This window comes from Scyliorhinus canicula, chromosome 1 (genome assembly GCF_902713615.1).
Source record: "Scyliorhinus canicula chromosome 1, sScyCan1.1, whole genome shotgun sequence".
NCBI lineage: Eukaryota > Metazoa > Chordata > Chondrichthyes > Carcharhiniformes > Scyliorhinidae > Scyliorhinus > Scyliorhinus canicula.
The window spans coordinates 26,780,019-26,806,258 of record NC_052146.1 but is presented as its reverse complement, the minus strand read 5'-3'; the positions used below and the strand labels follow the sequence as shown (position 1 = coordinate 26,806,258).

Below are 26,240 nucleotides of genomic sequence, written 5' to 3'. Positions count from 1 at the left end.
CACTTGAGAGTTACAAGTTAGCCAGGAAGGACCTAAAGGGAGAGTTAAGAAGAGCGAGGAGAGGACACGAAAAGTCGTTGGCGGATAGGACCAAGGAAAACCCTAAGGCTTTCTATAGGTATATCAGGAACAAAGAAATGACTAGAGTAAGATTAGGACCAATCAAGGATAGTAGTGGAAAGTTGTGTGTGGAATCAGAGGAGATAGGGGAAGTGTTAAATGGATATTTTTCGTCAGTGTTTACACTGGAGAAAGACAATGTTGTCGAGGAGAATACTCAGGTTCAGTCGACCAGGCTAGATGGAATTGAGGTTCAAAAGGAGGAGGTGTTAGCAATTTTGGAAAATGTCAAAATAGATAAGTCCCCTGGGCCAGATGGAATTTATCCTAGGATTCTCTGGGAAGCCAGGGAGGAGATTGCAGAGCCTTTGTCCTTGATCTTTATGTCGTCTTTGTCAACAGGAATAGTGCCGGAAAACTGGAGGATAGCAAATGTTGTCCCCTTGTTCAAGAAGGGGAGTAGAGACAACCCTGGTAATTATAGACCTGTGAGCCTTACTTCGGTTGTGGGTAAAATGTTGGAAAAGGTTATAAGAGATAGGGTTTATAATCATCTTGAAAAGGACAAGTTGATTAGTGATAGTCAACACGGTTTTGTGAAGGGTAGGTCATGCCTCACAAACCTTATTGAGTTTTTTGAGAAGGTGACCAAACAAGTAGATGAGGGTAAAGCGGTTGATGTGGTGTATATGGATTTCAGTAAGGCGTTTGATAAGGTTCCCCACGGTAGGCTATTGCAGAAAACAAGGAAGTATGGGATTGAAGGTGATTTAGCGGTTTGGATCAGTAATTGGCTAGCTGAAAGAAGACAGAGGGTGGTGGTTGATGGCAAATGTTCATCCTGGAGTTCAGTTACTAGTGGTGTACCGCAAGGATCTGTTTTGGGGCCACTGCTGTTTGTCATTTTTATAAATGACCTGGAAGAGGGTGTAGAAGGATGGGTTAGTAAATTTGCAGATGACACGAAGGTCGGTGGAGTTGTGGATAGTGCTGTAGGATGTTATAGGTTACAGAGGGACATGGATAAGCTGCAGAGCTGGGCTGAGAGGTGGCAGATGGAGTTTAATGCGGAAAAGTGTGAGGTGGTTCACATTGGAAGGAGTAACAGGAATGCAGAGTACTGGGCTAATGGCAAGATTCTTGGTAGTGTAGATGAACAGAGAGATCTCGGCATCCAGGTACATAAATCCCTGAAAGTTGCCATCCAGGTTAATAGGGCTGTTAAGAAGGCATATGGTGTGCTAGCCTTAATCAGCAGGGGGATTGAGTTTCGGAGCCACGAGGTCATGCTGCAGCTGTACAAAACACTGGTGCGGCCACACATGGCGTGCTGCGTGCAGTTCTGGTCACCACATTATAGGAAGGACGTGCAAGCTTTAGAAAGGGTTCAGAGGAGATTTACTAGGATGTTGCCTGGAATGGAGGAAAGGTCTTACAAGGAAAGGCTCAGGGACTTGAGGTTGTTTTCTTTAGAGAGGAGAAGGCTGAGAGGTGACTTAATAGAAGAAATTGCAAGGCATCTGGATAGAAATTGTCCCATTGGGCAGACGCAGCATGGGTTCGTTAAAGGCAGGTCATGCCTAACTAATTTAGTGGAATTTTTTGAGGACATTACCAGTGCAGTAGATAACGGGGAGCCGATGGATGTGGTATATCTGGATTTCCAGAAAGCCTTTGACAAGGTGCCACACAAAAGGTTGCTGCATAAGATAAAGATGCATGGCATTAAGGGTAAAGTAGTAGCATGGATAGAGGATTGGTTAATTAATAGAAAGCAAAGAGTTGGGATAAATGGGTGTTTCTCTGGTTGGCAATCAGTAGCTAGTGGTGTCCCTCAGGGATCCGTGTTGGGCCCACAATTGTTCACAATTTACATTGATGATTTGGAGTTGGGGACCAAGGGCAATGTGTCCAAGTTTGCAGATGACACTAAGATGAGTGGTAAAGCGAAAAGTGCAGAGAATACTGGAAGTCTGCAGAGGGATTTGGATAGGTTAAGTGAATGGGCTTGGGTCTGGCAGATGGAATACAATGTTGACAAATGTGAGGTTATCCATTTTGGTAGGAATAACAGCAAACGGGATTATTATTTAAACGATAAAATATTAAAGCATGCCGCTGTTCAGAGAGACTTGGGTGTGCTAGTGCATGAGTCACAGAAGGTTGGTTTACAAGTTCAACAGGTGATTAAGAAGGCAAATGGAATTTTGTCCTTCATTGCTAGAGGGATGGAGTTTAAGACTAGGGAGGTTATGTTGCAATTGTATAAGGTGTTAGTGCGGCCACACCTGGAGTATTGTGTTCAGTTTTGGTCTCCTTACTTGAGAAAGGACGTACTGACTTCCGGTTGCGGCTATGACTAGCTAAGCCGCACATTTGGAAGCTCCTGCAACAAAGGTGTTTTTGGGCCAATTGGAGGGCCCCAACGGCGCTGAAAAAACGAATCCCGGTGGGGGAAGGTCCCCTGAGGAGAACTAGACCGATTTTATGGTCGGTACCCGGAGTGGAGCGGCAAGAAAAACGGCAGCAGCTCCCCAAAAAAAGCGGGGGAAGAAAATCAAAATGGCGGCCGGCGGTGCATCGGAGGAGTGGAAGAAATGGGCGGAGGAGCAGCAGGCCGCTCTCCTCCGTTTTTTCACGGAGATGAAAGTGGAGCTCTTAGAGTCCATGAACGCGACGGCCACCAGGTTGGTGGGAGCCCAGGCGATCCAAGAGGCGTCGATTAAAGATCTGCAGCAGGAGATGACCGCGAGGGAGGAGGAGGCCACAGTCATCGGGGCAAAGGTGGAGGTGCACGAGGCACTCCACATGAAGTGGCAGAGCCGCTTCGAGGAGCTGGACACTCGGATGAGGAGGAAAAATTTGAGGATCCTGGGCCTGGAAGAAGGCCTGGAGGGGTCGGATCTCCCGGGATATGTGGCGGAGATGTTGAGCTCCCTGATGGGGGAAGGGGCCGGTCCGGCGCCCCTGGAATTGGAAGAGGCATACCGGGTCATGGCCAGGAGGCCTAGGGCAAACGAGCCCCCGAGGGCGGCGCTGGTGCGGTTCCAGTGGCTAAGTGATCGAGAGAAAGTCCTGAGGTGGGCAAAAAGGGAGAAAAGCAGCAAGTGGCAGAACTCGACGGTAAGGGTGTACCAGGACTGGAGTGCGGAGGTGGCAAAGCGGCGGGCCCGGTACAACCGGACAAAGGCGGTGCTACACGCGAAAAAGATCAAATTTGGAATGCTGCAACCGGCGCGCTTGTGGGTCACCTACAAGGACCAACATCATTATTTCGAGTCCCCAGAGGAGGCCTGGACCTTTGTACAAGAGGAAAAGTTGGACACGAACTAAAACCTGGGAGCACCGGCGGTCGTAGCCGCCGGGGGACTCTTGATTGAGCAAGTGGCCCTTTTCTTTTTCAGGCCAGGTCGGAACTGGGTAACAGTTTCGTGGATTGTTTGGGGTGTTTTTTCTCGAACGGTTGACTTTTCTGAATATCTTGAAGGTTTCGAGTTGTTGGGTGTTTCTGTATATTTGTACTGTTGAAATCTCTATTGTGGGTCGTTGGCTTCTTATGGGGTGTTTCTTCCCGTTTCCAATTTCCCTTAGTTATTTACCCCTCTTACCCTTTTTCTTTGGGTGCTTGGGGGGGTTTTTTGTTCTTTTTTTCTTTTTGGGTTATGGTTATCTGCGGTTATTTATACTGTTTGATGGAGGGTGATGGTTGGGCACACTGTTAGTTGATAGCTAGTTAATTATTTTGTTATTTAAGTATGTAGTTAAGTATTTATGTATTTAGTTGCCATTGGGTATTTATATCGTTAAGTTGGGGAGACGGGACGGGGGGGAGCGGGTTGATTATGCGGGTCTTTCTCGGGGGTTTTAAGGGGATCTTTCACGGGCGCAGATGGGGTGAACCGGGAGGAGTCGGAATGTGGCAGGAGCAGCCGGGTCAGCGGAGACCAGCTGACTCTCGGGAGTACGATGTGGGGTACATCGCGGCTAGGAGGGGTCCTAGCCAGGGGGGGGGGAAGGGGGGGGGGGGGGGCTGGGGGGGGACACCGGGTTGCTGCTGGAAAGACCAGGGACGAGAAGGGGAGAGCCGGGGGGGGTGGGGGGGGGGGGGGCCATCGCTATGGGAAGCGGGTCAGAAAAGAAGGGATGACCCGGGGCGAGCAAGGGACAAGACATGGCTAATCGACAGGGAGTAGAGACGGGTCGCTCTGCGACCCGATTGATCACGTGGAACGTAAGGGGGCTGAATGGGCCGGTCAAAAGATCAAGGGTCTTCTCACACCTGAAGGGACTGAAGGCTGATGTAGCAATGCTGCAGGAGACTCATTTGAGGGTAGCAGATCAGGTCCGCCTGAGAAGGGGGTGGGTGGGACAGGTGTTCCACTCAGGCTTGGATATCAAGAACCGGGGGGTGGCGATTTTGGTGGGAAAGAGGGTGTCGTTTGTGGCGGCAGAGGTGGTGGCAGACAAGGAGGGCAGGTACGTGATGGTGAGGGGTAGGCTGCAGGGAGAGAATGTGGTACTGGTAAATGTGTATGCCCCGAACTGGGACGACGCGGGTTTTATGAGGCGCCTGCTGGGCCTCATCCCGGGACTGGAGGCAGGGGGCCTGATCATGGGAGGGGACTTTAATACGGTGTTAGACCCTGGGCTGGATAGATCGAGTTCCAGGACGAATAGGAGGCCGGCAGCGGCAGAGGTGTTAAGGGGGTTCATGGAGCAGATGGGAGGGGTAGACCCATGGAGATTTGGTAGGCCTAGAGCGAGGGAGTATTCTTTTTTCTCCCACGTCCACAGAGTGTACTCTAGGATCGATTTTTTCGTATTGAACAGGGGGCTGATACCGAGAGTGCAGGACACGGAGTACTCGGCCATTGCGATATCGGACCATGCACCACATTGGGTGGACGTGGACATGGGGGAGGCGCGGGACCAACGCCCGTTGTGGCGCCTGGATGTAGGGCTGTTGGCGGACGAAGAGGTGTGCAGAAGGGTGAGAACGGGCATTGAGAACTATCTGGGTACGAATGACACAGGTGAGGTGCAGGTGGGGACGGTCTGGGAGGCCTTGAAAGCAGTGATTAGAGGAGAGCTGATCTCCATAAGGGCACACAGAGAGAGGAAGGAGAGGCAGGAAAGGGAGAGGCTGGTGGGGGAGCTCCTAGAAGTAGATAGGAAATATGCGGCGGCACCAGAGGAGGGGCTATTAAGGGAGCGGCGTAGCTTGCAGGCCAGGTTCGACCTACTGACCACTAGGAAGGCGGAAATGCAGTGGAGAAGGGCGCAGGGTGCGGCGTATGAGTACGGGGAAAAGGCGAGCAGGATGCTGGCACACCAGCTTCGTAAGCGAGATGCAGCCAGAGAGATTGGGGGAGTGAGAGAGAGGGGTGGGGACGTAGTGCAGAAGGGGCAAGAGGTGAATAGGGTCTTTAGGGACTTCTATAGGGAATTGTATAGGTCTGAACCGCCGAAGAGGAGAGGGGGAATGAAGAACTTTCTCGACAAATTGGGGTTCCCAAAGGTACAGGAGGAGCTGGTGGAAGGGTTGGGGGCGCCGATAGAGCTGCAGGAGCTAATTAAAGGGATAGGCCAGATGCAGGCGGGGAAGGCGCCGGGGCCGGATGGGTTCCCGGTGGAGTTCTACAGGAAATTTGTGGACTTGGTGGGTCCAGTGCTGGTGCGAGCCTTTAATGAGGCGCGCGAGGGGGGGTTCTGCCCCCAACAATGTCGCAGGCCCTGATCTCCTTGATTTTGAAGCGGGACAAGGACCCGGTCCAGTGCGGGTCCTACAGGCCCATCTCCCTCCTGAATGTTGACGCCAAGCTGTTAGCAAAGGTCCTGGCAACCAGGATAGAGGACTGTGTGCCAGGGGTAGTCCATGAAGACCAGACGGGGTTCGTGAAGGGACGCCAACTTAACACAAATGTCCGGAGATTGTTAAATGTGATTATGATGCCAGCAGTGGAAGGGGAGGCGGAGATAGTGGTAGCGCTGGACGCGGAGAAGGCATTTGATAGGGTGGAGTGGGAATACTTGTGGGAGACGTTGGAAAGGTTTGGGTTTGGGGAGGGATTTATCAAGTGGGTAAAACTGCTCTATTCAGCTCCGATGGCAAGTGTGGTAACAAACGGGAGGAGGTCAGAATATTTTGGGCTCCATCGAGGTACTAGGCAGGGATGTCCCCTATCTCCCTTACTCTTTGCATTAGCGATTGAGCCGTTGGCGATGGCACTGAGGGGTTCAGGGGGGTGGAGAGGACTGACAAGGGGAGGGGAGGAACATCGGGTCTCGCTCTAAGCGGATGATTTGTTGTTGTATGTGGCAGACCCGGAGGGGGGAATGCCGGAGGTAATGGGGATACTAGCGGAGTTCGGGGACTTTTCGGGATATAAATTAAATCTGGGGAAAAGTGAGGTCTTTGTAATACACCCGGGAGACCAAGGGGAGGGAATTGGGAGGCTCCCCTTCAAAAGAGCAGTTAGAAGTTTTAGGTATTTGGGGGTGCAGGTGGCAAAGAACTGGGGGACCCTCCACAAGTTGAACTTTTCCAGACTGGTGGAGCAGATGGAGGAGGAGTTTAAGAGGTGGGACATGGTGCCGCTGTCGCTGGCAGGGAGGGTGCAGTCAGTTAAAATGACGGTCCTCCCGAGGTTCTTGTTTTTGTTCCAGTGTCTGCCCATCTTCCTCCCCAGGGCCTTTTTCAAGAAGGTAACGAGTAGTATCATGGGGTATGTGTGGGCACATGGCACCCCGAGAGTTAGAAGGGTCTTTTTGGAGCGGAGTAGGGATAGTGGAGGGCTGGCGTTACCCAACCTTTCAGGATATTACTGGGCGGCAAATACATCGATGGTACGAAAGTGGATGATGGAAGGGGAGGGGGCAGCCTGGAAGCGCATGGAGAGGGCGTCCTGCGGCAACATAAGCTTAGGGGCACTGGTAACGGCACCATGGCCTGTCCCTCCCACGAGGTATACCACGAGCCCGGTGGTGGCGGCCACCCTCAAGATCTGGGGGCAGTGGAGGCGACACAGGGGGGAAGTGGGAGGTCTGATAGGGGCACCACTAAGAGGGAACCACAGATTTGCGCCGGGAAACACAGGAGGGGGATTCCAGAGCTGGCAGAGGGCGGGTATTAGACAACTGAGGGACTTGTTTATAGAGGGGAGGTTTGCGAGCCTGTGAGAGCTGGAGGAGAAATTTGGGCTCCCCCCGGGGAACACGTTCAGGTACCTCCAAGTGAAGGCATTTGCCAGACGACAGGTAGCGGGGTTCCCCGCGCTCCCCGACAGGGGGGTGAGTGATAGGGTGCTATCAGGGGTCTGGGTCGGGGAGGGGAAGATCTCGGACATCTATAAGATTATGCAGGAGGTGGAGGAGGTACCAGTAGAGGAGCTGAAAGATAAGTGGGAGTTGGAGCTGGGGGAACAGATAGAGGACGGGACATGGGCAGACGCCCTGGAGAGGGTCAACTCGTCGTCGTCATGTGCGAGACTAAGTCTCATTCAATTTAAGGTACTGCATAGAGCCCACATGACGGGGACAAGGATGAGTCGGTTTTTCGGGGGTGAAGACAGGTGTATTAGATGTTCGGGAAGCCCTGCGAATCATGCACATATGTTTTGGGCATGTCCGGCACTGGAGGAGTTCTGGAAGGGGGTGGCAGGGACGGTGTCGAGAGTGGTGGGGTCCAGGGTCAAGCCAGGATGGGGACTTGCGATCTTCGGGGTTGGGGTGGAACCGGGGGTACAGGAGGCGAGGGAGGCTGGAATATTAGCCTTTGCGTCCTTGGTGGCTCGGAGGAGGATCCTGATTCAGTGGAGGGACGAAAGGCCTCCGAGTGTTAACACCTGGTTAAACGACATGGCAAACTTCATCCAATTGGAAAGGATCAAATTCGCCCTGAGAGGGTCGGTGCAGGGGTTTTTCAGGCGATGGCAACCCTTCCTAGACCTCTTGGATCAGAGATAGAAACTGAGGCCGTGACAGCAGCAACCCGGGAGGGGAGGGGAGGGCGGGAGGGAGGGGGGAGGAGGGGGGGGGGGGGGAGGGGGGACAAAGACGAAGGAAGTACGGTAGCGGTGGTGGCACGGGCAAGGCCTGCCCGAGGACGCTGCTAGAAATGATAAGTTGGTCTGACTGTCGGTTCGCCGGCGGGGGGACGCGCGAGTAGGGGGGGGGGACTTTTTTCTTTTTTTTGTTAAGTAGGGGGGTTTGACTTTGTTTTGTTATAATTTAAATGTAAATGTAGGGGGGGTTAAAATGTTTGTATTTTGAAAAATTTCTTCAATAAAAATTATTTAAAAAAAAAAAGAGAAAGGACGTACTGGCGCTGGAGGGTGTGCAGAGGAGATTCACTCGGTTAATCTCAGAGCTGAAGGGGTTGGATTATGAGGAGAGGTTGAGTAGACTGGGACTGTACTCGTTGGAATTTAGAAGGATGAGGGGGGATCTTATAGAAACATTTAAAATTATGAAGGGAATAGATAGGATAGATGCGGGCAGGTTGTTTCCACTGGTGGGTGACAGCAGAACTAGGGGGCATAGCCTCAAAATAAGGGGAAGTAGATTTAGGACTGAGTTTAGGAGGAACTTCTTCACCCAAAGGGTTGTGAATCTATGGAATTCCTTGCCCAGTGAAGCAGTTGAGGCTCCTTCATTACATGGTTTTAAGGTAAAGATAGATAGTTTTTTGAAGAATAAAGGGATTAAGGGTTATGGTGTTCGGGCCGGAAAGTGGAGCTGAGTCCACAAAAGATCAGCCATGATCTAATTGAATGGCGGAGCAGGCTCGAGGGGCCAGATGGCCTACTCCTGCTCCTAGTTCTTATGTTCTTATGTTCTTCTTATGTTCTTATAAGATAGTCAGAGGGTTAGATAGGGTGGACAGTGAGAGTCTTTTTCCTCGGATGGTGATGACCAACACGAGAGGACATAGCTTTAAATTGAGGGGTGGTAGATATAGGACAGATGTCAGAGGCAGTTTCTTTACTTAGAGAGTAGTAGGGGTGTGGAACGCCCTGCCTGCAACAGTAGACTCGCCAAATTTAAGGGCATTTAAGTGATCACTGGATAGACATATGGATAAAAATGGAATAGTGTAGGTCAGATTGGTTTCAGATGGTTTCACGGGTTGGTGCAACATCGAGGGCCGAAGGGCTAGTACTGCGCTGTAATGTTCTATGTTCTAACTGTACAATATTAGAAATTATTGATGCCCACTGTATCCCATGTTGTGTCTTATGGACGTACAGTGGCGCCATAGTTATATTATGTCACTGATTACTGGAGACACAAGTTCAAATTCTGCTGTAGCAATATTTAAATTCAGCTAATTAATTAAGCTGGCATGAAACTGATGAGACCATCAATTCACAAGACACGTGGTTGGAAGTGAACAGTAGTTTTAATAGTCTTACAACTGAGCCTGCCTGCGACGAGATGAACTGGCAGCAGGCTCACGATTGCAGAGCTTTATACTTCCGGTTAGTGGGAGGAGCCATGGGCGGATCCTGCTGATCATGGCCGCAGATGGTGACGTTATCCAAGTTCGGAAACGTGGCCCGCAGCCCGTACTGGTCCACCATTCGGTCCATTGCTCATTGGAACACCAGGACCCCATTCGTGACGCCAAAGAGAACCTGGAGGAAATGGAACCCATCTGCCTCGAATCCCGTGTAGTGGCAGTCCTCCGGGCGAATTGGGAGCTGGTGGTATGCAGACTTCAGATCCACCGTGGAGAAGATGCGGTACTGGGCGATCTGATTCACCATGTCTGCAATGCTGGGAAGGGGGTACGCATCGAGGAGCATGAACCGATTAATGGTTTGGCTGTAGTCCACTACCATTCGGAATTTTTCCCCGGTCTTGACGACCACCACCTGAGCTCTCCAGGGGCTGTTACTGGCCTCTATGACCCCCTCACGTAGGAGCCTACGGACCTCAGTTCTGATAAACACCCTGTCCTGCAGGCTGTACCGCCTGCTGCGAGCGGCTACGGGTTTGCAGTCAGAGTGAGGTTAGCAAAGAGTGGAGGGGGGTCGATTTTTAGCGTCGCTAGACTGCAGATAGTGAATGGAGGTAGGGGCCCGCCGAAGCTGAATGTGAGGTTGCACTGGAAGTCGAGTGGGGCGCAGAATCCGGGGAGTACGTACAGCTGGAACTTCGAGTTGCTGGCGCCCTGAATCGTTAGGGTCGCGACGGCGCGCCCTTGGAGGTGAACAGAGTGTGAGCCCGAAGCAAGGGAGATAGTTTACCGTGCAGGAAAAATAGGCAGCGAACAGCGTCAAAGAGGCATGGTGTACTGTACCCGTTGATTTTAACGGTCATCACAGAGTTGCGGAGGTGTTTCGGACGTGACTGGTCCAACGTGACCGCGCTGAGCTGCGTGTAGTCGGCGGCTCGATCAGCTGTGCTGGAGTGGCCCCGTGATGACTGTCCGCTGAGGTCGTAGTCTTCGAGGTGAGTTTCAGAGGTTGAAGAGGATGGATCCCAAGATGGCCGCCCCCTTGGATCGCACGTGGCGGGTGGCGAGGAAGATGGCGTTCAAGATGGCAGCCCCCATGAGTCGCACGTGGCCGGCCGCGTGGAGGAGGATTGCCAAGATGGCGGCCCCCATGAGTCGCACGTGTCACGTGGGGGCGGAGTCGGCATACAGACTGCAGCATTTCGGGGCCTGCGGGCCGGCGAGTTTGGGAAGCGAGTGCTCTGGGCTGCAGGAGAGTTTGGAGTAGGAGTTTTCTTCGCCAGGCAGACCCGGGCATAGTGTCCTTTGCGACCGCAGCTGCTGCAGGTCGCGTTGCAAGCCGGGCAGTGCTGCCGTGGGTGTTGGGGCTGCCCACAAAAATGGCACGCTGGAGCTGCGTAGTGGGTGGGTGGCCGCGCGGCGCAGGCCTGGGGCAGTCGCTGGTCGGGGGCACATGATGGGGTCGCTTGGTCCGCGGGGAACGAGGTGAGACTGCGGATCGAGACCTCCATGGTTGTAGCTAACTCTACAGTGTCCTCCAAGTTCTGGGCCCCTTTCTCAAGCAACCGCTGGCGCACATAGTTGACCTGAGCCCTGCCACGTATACATCTCGAACAGCGAGCTCCATATGTTGGGCGGCTGATCCAGCTTGATAATTGCAGTCCCGAGCTAAAGCTTTTAAATCGCGCAGGAATTTGTCCAGCGACTCCGCAATGCACTGGCGGCGGGTCGCAAAATTGTGGCGTGCGTAGACCTCGTTAATGGGCCGCACGTACATTTGATCGAGCATGGCCAGGGTTTCCGTATACGAGGTAGTACTGTTAAGTTGAGTAGAGATATGGTGGCTCACCCTTGAGTGCAGTACGCTGAGTTTCTGCTCCTCCGTAGTTTCTGAAGTGCTTCATTCAGCCAGGTAGGCCTTGAAACATCTGACCCAGTGTAGAAAGATTTATTTCGTCTCTGCAGCCTGCGGGTCGAGTTCTAGTCGGTCAGGTTTGAGGGCTGATTCCATAGTAGTTTTCTTCAAGTTTCCTAAGACTATTAAATTGATGAGACCATCAATTCACAAGACACGTGGTTGGAAGTGAACAGTGGTTTTAATAGTCTTACAACTGAGCCTGCTTGCGACGAGATGAACTGGCAGCAGGCTCACGACTGCAGAGCTTTATACTTCCGGTTAGTGGGAGGAACCATGGGCGGAGCCAAGGGTGGAGCCCAGTACAATCTCCTCATCACCCCCTATGGGCAGAGCAGCGCAACGGCTCGTATACAGAGCCCACAAGGACACAATACATATAATACAACACAGTGTGAATTACTAGGTTTATAATTCACCACAGAAATGCAGGTATCAGTAATGGTGACTACTAATTTAGATCATTATTGAAAACCCAAGGTGTGAATTTTTTAGAATAGTGGCTGCTCTGCCCTCTTTATTCTCAAAAATCCTCCAAATTAGTTAAAACCCTCTCCAACAATGCCAGTTAATATCTCAGATAGAACATTAATTCACGCTTTATTTTTGTACAGCCATCCCCCAAGTCTTTCCCCAGAACAAGTCCAAATGCACTATTTCTTCAACTATGCATTTATCTTCCTGTTTGCATATTCATTAGCTTCTGGCACAGAAGTAATCCTGAGACTACTATCTTTGAGGTCCTATTTTTTAATAATGTTCTCGCTTCAAAAGTCTGCTGGAAGGATCTCAACAGCCTTTCTACATAAATCGCTGGTTCAAACATGGACCACAGGTATGGAAATTCCCCCATACAGGAAAAATGATCAAGAGAAGAAAATCAAATATTAATAGTATACCTGTTGGTGGAGACAACGGTGTTTCCTCTTTATCTTCATCTGAAATTAAATTAAATCATATTTAGAGGTCCATTTTTAAATTTTTTTATTCATGAAAAATGTTTCCAAGACAGTTTTCAAAAGTGTGTAAAAATTGGAAAATACAGGGTCAGATTCTCCGGTCTGATGCCAGAATCGCGTTCGGCGATCGGCCGGATCCACTTTGGCGCCAAAATCCGGGTCGGCACCGCTTTTGCCGTGCTCCACCCCTCCAAAATGGCATATTCTAGGAGTACGATGGGCCGAGTTCCAGACGTTGTGGGTCACTCATGCAATTTTTTTTTGGGAACTGAGTCCAGCGTCGCCACAATCGGGGGAGAGCCGATTCGCAGGCATGTGGGGATTTGGCAGAGACTGGGGCACTGGTGGGGGTGTCTGGGGTGGCGAGCCTGATCAAAGGCGGCACTATTTGGCAGGCCGGGTCCGCGCGTCATGTTGCACGGCCACGGACAGAGCAATTTTCCGGTCATATCAGCAGCGAGAGCTGGGTGCTCTACACTGCATGCCTGCTAGCCCCACAACAGAATGAGGATTGGTGGACGTTTTGCATTGCTTCTTCGGTTGTAAAACGCCACCTTTCGCACGCCGGCATCAGGACCTGGTCTCCAAATCGGAGAATCCAGCCCACTGGAATTCTCTGGCCGTTGGGACTCTGTTCCTGCCAGCAGTGCGCTCCCGCCCACGGGTTTCCCGGGAACGTGGGGGGCTTCAATGGGAAATTCCTTTCTAACGCAGCGGAAACAGAGAATCCCACCGTCCGCGAACAGCGTGCTGCCGAGAAACATGTAGGTACGGGACCGGAGAATCCAGCATATTGTCTTTCCTATTTTTGCACAAGGTTCTGAATTTAGTATACTTTAGAATCAGCGCAAACTGAAATTGTGAGCTGGAAAATACAATCTAAGTTTTGGGGAAACCAATATTTTCAGTTCAATTGAGAGAAAATCAGCTGAAAACTGGAAGGGAGGAAACATTCCAAGCGAGTTCTCCCATTTTCCGTCATAACTTCATTGGAAAACTCTAAAGCACTGGGTGGTATTTAATACATAGAAAGGAGGAGGTCTTTTGGCCCTTCGATTCTGCTCTGCCATTCATCACGATCATGGCTGATCATCCAACGCAATAGTCTAATCCTGCATTCTCCTCATAGCCTTTGATCCCATTCTCCCCAAATGCTAGATCTAGCCGGCCCTTGAATATATTCAAAGTTTTAGCATCAACTACTTCCCGTGGTAATGAATTCCACATGCTCACCACTCTTTGGGTGAAGAAATGTCTCTATTTATCTGTCCAAAATGGTTTACCCTGGATCCTCAGACTGTGACCCCAAGTTCTGGACACCCATCGTTGGTAACATCTTCCCTGCATCTACCGTGTCTAGTCCAATTAAAATTTAATAAGTCTCCATGAGATCCCCCCTCATTCTTCTGAACTCCAGTGAGAACAATCCCAACCTAGTCAATCTCTCCTCATATGACAGTCCTGCCCTCCCTGGAATCAGTCGGGTAAACCTTCGCTGCACTCCCTCGAGAGCATGAACATCCTTCCTCAGAGAAGGAGACCAAAATTGCACACAATACTCCAGGTGTGGCCTCACCAAGGCCCTGTATAATTGCAACAACACATCCCTGCTCCTGTACTCGAAACCTCTCGCAACAAAGGCCAACATACCATTAGCCTTCTCTACCGCCTGCTACACCTGCATGCTTACCTTCAGCGACTGATACACAAGGACACCCAGGTCCCGCTACACACTCCCCTCCCCCAATTTACAACCATTCAGGTAGTAATCTGCCTTCCTGTTTTTGTTTCCAAAGTGAATAACCTCACACTAATCCAAATTATACTGCATCTGCCATTGATTTGCCCACTCGCCCAACCTGTCCAGATCATGCTGTAGGATCCCTGCATCCTCGACACAATTCACCCGGTCATGTGAGAGTACCTTTAAGAAATGGGTGTTTATAAATGGGTATGAAGATAAATATCTGTAGTGAGAGTACCTTTAAGAAATGGGTGTCTATTACTGCAGTGACGTCAGAGAGTGGGTGGAGCTGGGCTGCCTGTCAGCTTTTTACTTTCGTTTTAGGCTGTTTGCTGCAGGGTGCGTTTTAGTTTTGTTTTCAGAGCTGGATAGCTGCAGTCACAGCCAGAAGGTGTATTGGAGTCTCTCTCTGTAATCTAAAGACTGTAAATCGTTCCTGGTGATTTAAAACTAATAACAGCAGTGACTTTAACCTGATATTTTTCTGGTAAAAGGTGTTTTAAGTCTTAAGGCGGTGAAAAGGAAAGCTTAAAGGATTACTTAGTGTTGCATTCTATGGGGGTTGTATTTGAATTAATGGTAGCTAAGATGTTCACTGTATGCTTAACAAAGTGTTGCTCGTTATTCTTTCCCTTAATTTGCTCCGTTTTAATAACCTTTGCTCTCGAGTCGCCAGGTATCTTTCTGATACCACCACAGAGTTTAAAACCAAGTACTGATCAATAACTCAATACACCAGTTAGTCAGTTTGAAATCAATACACATTTATTATACACAGTCAATTACTACTCATGCATAAACTCTATTTACTAAACTACAACTGCTACTAAAAGCCTATACTTAGCTTCGAGTGGCCCACCAGGTCAGAGGAACAATGGCCTTTGTCCGGTTCTGATTCTGCTGGCTTCGAACTGGTACAGAATAGAAGCTAGGCGCCTCTATCTTGTAGCGTGCGTTGACTTGAGACTTACTTGGTTGATGCAGCTGCTAGGCAGGTCTCTCCTCGCTGAGAGCCAAGGCCAAGAGAGCGAACTGAACTTTGGGAGGACCCCAGACTTGGTCCCAATTAATTGGGCCATGTCCCAATCATTCCTATCGATTTTCTCCAATAGCGGAGTTGTTCTCTGATCATTGGGCGGGCCCCAGTAGGTCGTTGGCCTGCCTTTGTTTTAGCTCCCACTGGCGCCGGGGAGTCTGTCTTGGTCCATATCGTTTCAATGTTTCTTTTTGTCCCGGAAGATAGCTCATTAATATGTTCATGGCTATTGGTTTCGGTTCTGTCTAGGTTCTGCAAATCTTAATACACAGGAAACCTTGCACCTGCTTGTGTTCTCTGTTGTTGTCCGTTTCTCCCTGCACTCCTTGCGAGTGTCCATTTTGAATCGGGACGTGGCCACCCCAGGTGGCGACAAAAGGTTAACTTGAGTTCATAGAATAAACATTGTTTTCTTTTGAAAAATACTTTTCCATTTCTGCTGCACCACACCTGTAGAGTGGGCCGTGTGCTCCCCATACCACAATCTATTAAAAGTTGTAGGTCAGGTGAACTCCATGGTACACTTTGGGATTCTCTAAACCCTGGCCCATAACAAATTGGGGGCTTGAGGGGCATAAAAGTCTATCTATTGGATTGGCTAAGTGAATTTAAGGACAGTGAGGGGTGAGCATATTGTGGTTGCTTTTCAGGTGTGGTATTTTAGTTTAAGTAGGGAATGTGTTGTGAACAATGGCTCTTGAAAATGAAAAAATGAAAATCGCTTATTGTCACGAGTAGGCTTCAATGAAGTTACTGCGAAAAGCCCCTAGTCGCCACATTCCGGCGCCTGTCCGGGGAGGCTGGTACGGGAATCGAACCGTGCTGCTGGCCTGCTTTAAAAGCCAGCGATTTAGCTGAGTGAGCTAAACCAGCCCCTAGTGAGCTAAACCAGCCCCTCTTTCAGAGGCTCTGAAGTTTTTGGGGGTGGAGACGGTCACACTAAAGCAGACGGTTAGATTTGGCTAAAACATTGCAGTTAACATTACCTGACAAAATGCGAAAAGATGAGGTAAGCTAGGCATTTAAGGTTGCCTGAGATACAGGTTGACTCATTCGAAATGGCAAAAATTCAGTTGCAAATTGAACAAATGGAACATGAAAGAATGAAAGCAGCTTGATTACGAAAGAGATAGAGAGGAAAAAGAAAAAGGGAAATACAGATCAGGGAAAAAGATAAAGAGAGTTTGAACTTCAGAAAATGGCCATGAAACATGACAATCAGTTAAAATTGCCAGGCGTAAAGGGAAACGCACAGTTGAATGATAGTGATGAGGATAGTGAGAAAGAGCGTCATAGTCAAAGGCTTGGTGGAAATCTATTTAAATATGACCAAGCATTGCCAAGCTTTGATGAGAAGGAGGTGGAAGCCATTTTCAGCTCATTTGAGAAGGTGGCTAAACAAATGAAATGGCCACAGGACATGTGGGTATTACTAATTCAAACAAAGCTGATAGGTAGGGCTAGTGAATTGTTTGCATCACTACCGGAGGAGGTATCTGGGTCGTATCAGGAGGTGAAAATATCCATCTTAGGTGCATATGAACTGGTGCCTGAAGCCTACAGACAAAGGTTTGGAAATTTAAGGAAAGAACCTGGTCAAACATACATGGAGTTTGAAAGGATCAAACAGAGTAATTTTGATAGGTGGATAAGGGCTTTGAAAATAGACCAAACGTATGAAGCTCTCAGAGAAATTATACTTTTGGAGGAATTTAAAAGTTCAATTTCTGATGTAGTGAGAACTCATGTGGAAGAGCAGAGGGTTAGAACTGCGAGATTAGCAGCAGAAATGGCAGATGCTTATGAATTAGTTCATAAATCAAAGTTTGGTTTCCGACATCAGTTTAAGCCTGTGAGGGATAGAAACTGGGGACTTGAGAAATACTCAAGTGGTAACGGTAAAGGTGATCTGATGGGAGATAATAAGGAGTGTACCTCATGCGAAAAAAGAAATCCAGGAGGGTGGAAAAGAAATGAAAAAATGCAAATGTTTTCACTGTAATCAACTAGGCCATGTAAAGTCATAATGTTGGTGGTTGAAGTAAAGCACTGGGAAGGCTGATGTGGTAAAACAGGATAAGACAGTGGGGTTTGTTAAAGTGGTAAAGGAAAGCCCAAGTGAAGCGAAGGAGGTGCAAAAGATTGTACAGCCTGATTAAGAGGAGATGGATAAGAAGGTGCCAGATCTCTTCAAAGAATTTACTTGTGTGGGGAAAGTTTACACGTGTGTATCAGGCGGAGCAGGTAAAGAAGTCACAATTGTAAGAGATACGTGAGCTAGTCAATCTTTAATGGTAAAAGAGATGTAGTCTGGGAAGAATGTTGCCAGAAAAGGTGGTAATATGTGAAATTCAGGGTGAGAGGGATAGTGTTCCATTACATAAAATAAGGTTGGAAAGTCCAGTGAAGAGTGGTGAAGTAGTAGTAGGAGTAATAGAGAAAGTATCTTATATAGAACATAGAACAGCACAGAACAGGCCCTTCGGCCCTCGATGTTGTGCCGAGCAATGATCACCCTACCCAAACCCACGCATCCACCCTAATTGTAACCCAACAACTCCCCCCTTAACCTTACTATTAGGACACTACGGGCAATTTAGCATGGCCAATCCACCTAACCCGCACATCTTTGGACTGTGGGAGGAAACCGGAGCACCCGGAGGAAACCCACGCACACATGGGGAGTACGTGCAGACTCCACACAGACAGTGACCCAGCCGGGAATCGAACCTGGGACCCTGGAGCTGTGAAGCATTTATGCTAACCACCATGCTACCGTGCTGCCCCACGGTATCTTGTCCAGGAATACAGTTTATCTTGGGAAATTATATAGCTGGATCACAGGTGGGAGTAATGCCTACTGTGGTTGATAGGCCAGTGCAAAATCAGACAACTGAAGTGTTGAAGGACGAATATCCTGGGATTTTTACGGATTGTGTCATAACAAGGTCGCAAAGTCACAGGTTAAGACAAGAGGAGAAATCAAAGAGTGAAGATGAAATTGAAGTGCAATTATCAAAAACGATATGGTTGAAAAAGAACAAGAAACTTCTGGTGGCGGCTATGAGGGAGTAGGTCACACATTTGGTGGCACCCGTCTCGGTCGGACTTTTGGACCTTTTCCCCTGATTTTTTTGCACTTTTGAGCGCGGAACTGGAAAGCAATAGTACTCAGGCACAGGACCACAGCACAGAATTGTCTGGACCTAAGAAACCGGAGGGACCGTAAACAGCAGAAGTGATCGAGTAAGGGCACAGTGGAGGCTGTGAGAGGTACCAGCATGGCTGGTGTTCAGAGCAAGGTGCCGACAGCCCAGCCCACAATGGAGCAGCTGCTGCGGGCTATGCAGGAGGGATTTTTGGCTCTGAAGCATGACAACTTGGAGCCGCTACTCCAAGTCAATTGACCGGATGGAAAAAAGGCTAGATGATCAGGCTGAGAAGCTCCAGCAGTTGGAGAAGTCAGTGGTGGAGCAGGCTGACTTTCAAACGGTGGCGGATGTGGTGATTTGGAGGTTGAGGGACCAGCAAAAAGTGCCTCTGGAAAGGCTGGAGGGCCTGGACAACAGATCTCGTCGGCAGAACGTGAGAATCGTGGACCTCCCGGAGGGGGCAGAGGGGCCGGACGCTGCTGATTTTGTGGAGGGTATGTTTCAGAAATTGCTGGGGAATGAGGTGTTCCCGCGCCTGCCGGTGGTGGACAGGGCACACAGAGTGCAGGTGAGGCAGCCGAGGCAAGGGGTCCCACGAGCGATGGTGGTACACTTTCACAGGTACCTGGACAAGGAACGGGTGCTGCAATGGGCAAAGAGCACCAAAGCTGTACTTGGGACAATAGCACCCTGCGAGTTTACCAAGATTTGAGCACTGAGGTGGCCAGGAGGAGGGGAGGCTACAGGCAGGTGAAGGAGATAGTGTTTAAAAACAAGGTGAAATTCGGACTGCTTTTTCCGGAGCGACTGTGGGTTACGTATGAGGGTCAGCACCACTATTTCAAGAAACCCGAAGAGGCGATGGACTTCGTTCAGAAGCAAGGGCTGGCCCTGAGCTAAAGGCTTTTGGACTCGTGTTAGAACTTTTAAGTATCTGTGGTGTCTTGCCCATTTTGAAAATTGCCTTAATGTTTGGGTCCGATTTTGTTGTTTCTTTGAGTGCTTTTTGCGTGGTTTACCTCAATGTTTCCTTTTTGGGCTCTTTGATTAGTTGGAGCTTGGCTGGGGGGAAAATAATAAAGAAAACAGTTAAAACGGTTGGGTTAAGAGCGATGCTTCAGGGGAACTTTGTGCAATCTTTTCTGTGTCTGTATGGCAAGGAATGAGAGTGCCTGTTATTTCTTATCTCTCTTTTTTTTGTCTTGTTTAACTTGAATTGTGCTGTTGTGGGGGTTGTTTGTGACTTGTATAGAGTGTTTGCTTCAGTAGGGCTGATCTGGGGAAGTGGTATGGATGGGTCGGGGGGGACTGGGAATGAAATGAAATGAATGAAAATCGCTAATTGTCACAAGTAGGCTTCAAATGAAGTTACTGTGAAAAGTCCCTAGTCGCCACATTCCAGCGCCTGTACGGAGAGGCTGGTACAGGAATTGAACCATGCTGCTGGCCTGCCTTGGTCTGCTTTAAAAGCCAGCGATTTAGCCCAGTGTGCTAAACCAGCCCCTGGGTGGGAGGCGCGCTGACGCTGAGAGCCCCAGGCTAGCCGAGTGGGGCTTCTCAACGGAACCAAGGTAGGCGGTGTGCATATAGTTAGATTAGAGCAGGGGTTAGAAAATAGGATGGTGTTGCTCAGGGGCGGGGAGTCGTTCTGCTGACCTGGATGGAAACTGGGGCATCGCAACAGTGAGGAAGTCATGGGTGGAGCCGGGCCAGATGAAGCGCGACACATGGCTGGGGGGATGGCTAATCGCAAAGGGGCTGATCACCTGGAATGTTAGAGGGTTAAACGGGCCAGTGAAGAGGGTTCTGAAGGCGGACATAGTCATGCTGCAGGAGACGCACCTGAAATTGGCAGACCAGGTTAGGTTAAGGAAGGCTGGGTCAGTCAGATCTTTAATTCGGGGCTTTATTCAAAGACGAGGGTGGTTGCGATCCTGATTAATAAAAGGGTATAATTTGAGGCGGAGGGCACAGTCGTGGATGGGGTGGCAGGTTCGTAATGGTGAGGGGTAAGCTCGAAGAGTAGTCCTGGTCACTGTGTATGCCCCTAATTGGGACGATGTAGATTTTATTATGACGATGCTAGGGAAGATCCCCGACTTGGACTCGCATAAGCTCATCGTGGGCGGGGACTTTACCATAGTCCTGGACCCGAGCCTGGACTGGTCATGTTCAAGAACAGGCAGGTTGCCAGCGATGGCAAAGGAACTGAGAGGGTTCATGGAGCAAATGGGTGGAGCAGATCAGTGGAGATTTAGGCGGCCGACGGCGAGGGAGTTCTTGTATTACTCCCACGTCCACAAGGTGTCATCCCGAATTGACTACTTTGTTCTCAGCAATTGCCACATCGGACCATGCTCCACACTGGGTAGACCTGCAGTTTTGTAAGGACAGCTTTCAGCGCCCACCATGGAGGCTGGAAGTTGGATTACTCGCGGACGAGGCGGTGTGTGAGAGGCAGAGGAAATGCATGCACAATTACCTGCAGGTGAACAATACTGGAGAAGTCTCGGCAACGGTGCTCTGGGAGGCGCTGAAGGCAGTGATGAGAGGGGAGCCGATTTCAATCCGGGCGTACAGGGATAGGACAGACAGGGCAGAGACGGACCGACTAATTGAGGAAATTCTACCGACGGACAGGAGTTACGCGGAATCCCTGAGACCAGAGTTACTCAGGAAACGACAGAGGCTACATTTGGGGTGCTGACTACAGGCAAGGCTGTAGAGCAGCTTAGAAAGGTAAAATGCGCGATTTATGAGCATGGGGAGAACGGCAGTAGAATGCTTGCGCAACAACTGAGGAAGAGGGAAGCAGCGAGGGAACTAGGGAAGGTAGTGGATGGGGAGGGTAATCTAGTGGGTGACCCGGCAGGGCTGAACAAGGTCTTCAGGGACTTTTATAGGAAGTTATACACTTCGAACCACCCAGGGGGATGAGGCGATTCCTGGACGGACTGACCTTCCCAAGAGTGGGGAGCAGGTTGGTGGACGGACTGGGGGCCCTGGTCAGGATCAAAGAGGTATTGGAGGGCCTGAAGGTCATGCAGTCCGGTAAAGCCTTGGGGCCGGACGGGTATCCGGTGGAGTTTTACAAAATATTTGCCAGGATAGTGGGCTGGTGCTGGTCAGGGTCTTTAACGAGGGAAGAGACAGAAGGATTTTACCCCGACGATGTCGCTGGCCACCATCTCACTTATTCTGAAACGGGATAAGGACCTGGAGGCTTGTGGGTCATACAGGCCAATCTCTTTCATCAACAAAGACGCCAAGTTACTGGCCAAGATTTTGGCAACCAGAATTAAGGACGGATGTAATTGTGGAGGACCAAACCGGGTTTGTAAAGGGGAGGCAGCTGGTTGCCAACCTAAGAAGGCTGCTCAACATGATTATGATGCCCCCAGAGAATAGGGAGGTAGAGATAGTGGAAGCCATGGATGCTGAAAAGGTTTTTGACTTGTCGAGTGGGATTATCTGTGGGAGGTACTAGGACGGCTTGGGGCGGGGTTCATCAACTGGGTTAGGCTATTATATCAGGCCCCAGAGTTTAAGGACGAACAGGATGAGATCGGACTACTTTAGACTGCACCGTGGGACAAGACAGGGAAGCCCTCCCTCCCCTCTGTTGTTTGCGCTGGCCATAGAGCCACTGGCAATTGCACAGAGAGCTTCTGGGGGCTTGAAAGGGCTGGTCCAGGGGGAAATAGAATATAGAGTCTCGTTATACGCAGACGATCTGCTGTTATATATATCGGACCCAATCGTGAGGATGGACGGTTCTATGGAAATCCTGAGGGAATTTGGCTGGGTCTCAGGATATATATTTAACATGGCTAAGAACGAGATGTTCGTAATTCAGGCGAGGGGGCAGGAGTGTCGACTGAAGGGGTTGCCGTTCAGGCTAGTGGGGGAGAGTTTCCGATATTTGGGGATTCAGGTGGCACGGAACTGGGGCAAGTTACATAAGCTCAACCTGTCCCGACAGGTGGAATGAGTGAGGTAGGAGGTCCAGAGGTGGGATGCACTCCCGCGTCATTGGCGAGGAGGGTGCAGACTGTTAAGATGACGATTCTGGATTGGACTTGTTTATTGTCACGTGTACCAAGGGACAGTGAAAAGTGTTTTTCTGCGAGCAGCTCAACAGATCATTAAGAACATGGGAAGAAAATGGAATAAAAGAAAATTCATAATAGGGCAACACAAGATATACAATGTAACTACATAAGCACAGGCATCTTATGAAGCATACAGGGTGTAGTGTTAATGAGGTCAGTCCATAAGAGGGTCATTTAGGAGTCTGGTGACAGTGGGGAAGAAGCTGTTTTTGGATCTGTTCGTGAGTGATCTCAGACTTCTGTATATCCTGCCCGATGGAAGAAGTTGGAAGAGTTCTTCCAACTCTTGGAAGCAATGGGAGGGATCTTTGATTATGCTGCCCGCTTTCCCCAGGCAGCGGGAGGTGTAGATGGAGTCAATGGATGGGAGGCAGGTTTGTGTGATGGACTGGGCGGTATTCACGACTCTCTGAAGTTTCTTGCGGTCCTGGTCCGAGACGTTGCCATACCAGGCTGTGATGCAGCCAGATAGGATGCTTTCTGTGGTGCATCTGTAAAAGTTTGTACGGGTTAATGTGGACATGCCGAATTTCCTTAGTTTCCTGAGGAAGTATTGGTGCTGTTATGCTTTCTTGGTGGTAGCGTCGACGTGGGTGGACCATGACAGATCTTTGGAGATGTGCACCCCTAGGAATTTGAAACTGCTAACCATCTCCACCTCTGCCCCGTTGAAGCTGACATGAGTGTGTACGGTACTTTGCTTCCTGAAGTCAATGACCAGCTCTTTAGTTTTGCTGGCATTGAGGGAGAGATTGTTATCGCTACACCACTCCACTAGGTTCTCTATCTCCCTCCTGTATTCTGACTCGTCGTTATTCGAGATCCGGCCCACTATGGTCGTATTGTCAGCAAACCTGGAGATGGAGTTGGAACTAAGTTTTGCCACGCAGCCGTGTGTGTACAGGCCGCAATCTCCCACGTTTCTTGTTTGTTTTTCAGTGTCTCCCCATCTTTATCCAGTGGTCCTTCTTTAAATGAAAAAATGAAATGAAATGAAATGAAAATGAAAATGAAAATCGCTTATTGTCACGAGTAGGCTTCAATGAAGTTACTGTGAAAAGCCCTTAGTCACCACATTCTGGCGCCTGTTCGGGGAGGCTGTTACGGGAATTGAACCGTGCTGCTGGCCTGCTTGGTCTGCTTTCAAAGCCAGCGATTTAGCCCTGTGCTAAACAGCCCGTTAAGAGGCTGAATAAAATTATTCTGGGATTTGTATGGGCAGGGAATTCCCCGCGGGTGAAGAGGGGGAACAGAGAAGGGGGGCTGGCGTTGCCGAACTTCAGCAACTATTACTGGGCGGCCAACATAGCGATGATAATGGATGGTGGGTGCAGGGTCGGTTTGGGAGCAGATAGAGGCTGCTTCGTGCAGGGGCACAAGCTTAGCAGCCCTGGTCACGGCGCCTCTGCTGCTTCCACTGGCACGGTACTCCACCAGCCCGATAGTGGTGGCAGCTCTTCGGATCTGGGGCCAATGGAGGAGGCATGTAGGGGACGTAAGAGCATCGGTGTGGACCCCAATCTGCGGCAACCACTGATTTGCCCAGGGGAACATGGACAGGGTGTATTGACTGTGGAGGAGGGCGGGGATTGTGAGGATGGGGGATCTGTTCCTGGAAGGGAGCTTTCCGAGCATGAGGGCACTGGAGGAGACGTTTGGGCTGGCAAGAGGGAACGACTTTAGAGATTTACAGGTGCGGGATTTTGTACGCAGACTAGTGCCATCCTTCCCACGTCCCCCGCCGAAGGGGAGGCAGGACAGGGTAGTTTCTAGGGGAGAGGTGGGAGAGGGTAGAGTCTCAGACGTCTACAAGGAACTAATGGGAGCTGAGGATACGCAGACAGAGGACCTCAAGCTTAAGTGGGAAGAGGAGCTCGGGGGGGGGGGGGGGGGGGGGGGGGGGGGGGGGGAGATGGAGGACGGTATTTGGGCAGAAGCCCTGAGCAGAGTGAACACGACCAGAACATGCGCCAGGCTCCAACTGATCCAGTTTAAGGTCGTGCACCGGTCCACATGACGGGGGCCCGGATGAGCAGATTCTTCGAGCTGGAGGACAAGTGTGCTAGATGCGCCGGAGGGCCGGCTAACCATGTACACATGTTCTGATCGTGCTCTAAACTCAGAGGGTATTGGCAGGGATCCACAGATGTCATGTCCCGGGTATTGAAAACTGGGGTGGTAATGAGTCCTGAGGTGGCAATCTTTGGGGTTTCGGAGGTTCCGGGAGTCCAGGAAGAGAGAGAGGCCAACGTTCTGGCCTTTGCTTCCCTGGTAGCCCAGCAACAAATATTGTTCGCACGGAGGGACTCGAACCCCCCCCCCCCCCCCCCCGAGGTCTGAAGTATGGCTATTGGACATGGCAAGCTTTCTTGGCCTGGAGAAAGTCAAGTTCGCCTTGAGTGGTTCGCTATTAGGATTCGCCCGAAGGTGGCAGCCATTTATTGACTTATTTGCAGGGGAGTAAGCGTCAGCAGTGGGGGTGTGGAGGAAGGGGGGGTTTAGGGTAGAGTAGAGTAGGGGGATATTGAGGCAGGTCCATACGTGAACAGAGCCGTGGTTTGAACTATGTTTAATTGGTGTCTGGACTTCTTTTTTATTTGTACTGTACAATGTCACTTTTTCTATATGCCTAAAATACCTCAATTAAATTGTTTCTTCAAAAACAAAGAAAAAGAACAAGAACGGGTGGAGGATGAGGCGGATATTTTTAGTTCAGGACAATTGGCGGAGTAAACAAAAAGATGTAGAAATAAAACGGATGTATCAGAAAGCATACACGGAAGAGGAACCTGCGTGTATACCAGAGTGTTATTACCGTCAAAGTAATGTCTTGATGAGAAAATGGGAGACCTTTACATATGCAGGTGGATGAAAAGTGGGAAGAAGTTCATCAAGTCGTATTGCCGTTAGGGTGTAGAAAGGAGGTGTTGCAAGTTGCACATGAGGTACCAGTGGGAGGTCATTTGTGAATAAGGAAAACTCAAGCTAAAATACAAAAACATTTTGATTGGCCTGGACTACATAAAGATGTAGTTAAATTTTGCGAATCATGTCACACATGTCAAGTGATAGGGAAACCTCAAGCAGTGGTAAAACCAGCGCCCTTAATACCCATTCCAGCATTTGAGGAACCTTTTACAAGGGTCCTAATTGATGGCGTAGGACCACGTCCTAAAACGAAAAGTGGGAATCAATGTCTTTTGACTATAATGGATGTCTACAAGGTTTCAAGAGGCCAGTCCAGTATGTAATATTACAGCTAAAAAGATTGTGGAGGAGTTACTTAAATTCTTTAGTAGATATGGACTACCCACAGAAATACAGAGGAAAAACGAACTGACCTGAAAGAGTTATTGATATTACATGGGCAAGTTTGTAGAGATAAATTGGGAAGTACTAAAATGGCCATACATGATGTAGATGTGGGAAATGCTGTTCCATTCAAACAACATCCATACAGACGCCATCCTATAAAATTGGCACAGGTTAACAAAGCGATTGAGAGTATGCTGAAAAATGGCATAATTGAAGTGGGTTGCAGCCAATGGAGCTCACCCACCGTGATGGTGCCAAAACCAGACGGTACCAAATGGTTGTGTGTGGACTATAGAAAGGTTAATGCAGTTACAAGGACCGACCCTTATCCTATCCCACGTTTGGAGGATTGCATTGAGAAAGTGGGACAATCATCTTTTATTTCCAAACTGGATTTACTTAAAGTTTACTGGCAGGTATCTCTATCCAAAAGGGCGAAGGAGATTTCAGCTTTTGTGACTCCAGCTGGGATTCAAAGTTATGCCAT

General features: G+C 49.7%; 1 protein-coding gene across 1 annotated transcript in view; it reads right to left on the bottom strand.

Moving 5' to 3' along the window:
- LOC119978323 overlaps window positions 1-26,240 on the bottom strand; it is a 492,194-nt gene that overhangs the window by 170,798 nt on the left and 295,156 nt on the right. Inside the window, exon 12 of the mRNA XM_038819870.1 lies at window positions 12,335-12,373. Coding sequence (XP_038675798.1) covers window positions 12,335-12,373 — 39 coding nt within the window. The remainder of the gene's footprint in view (window positions 1-12,334; window positions 12,374-26,240) is intronic.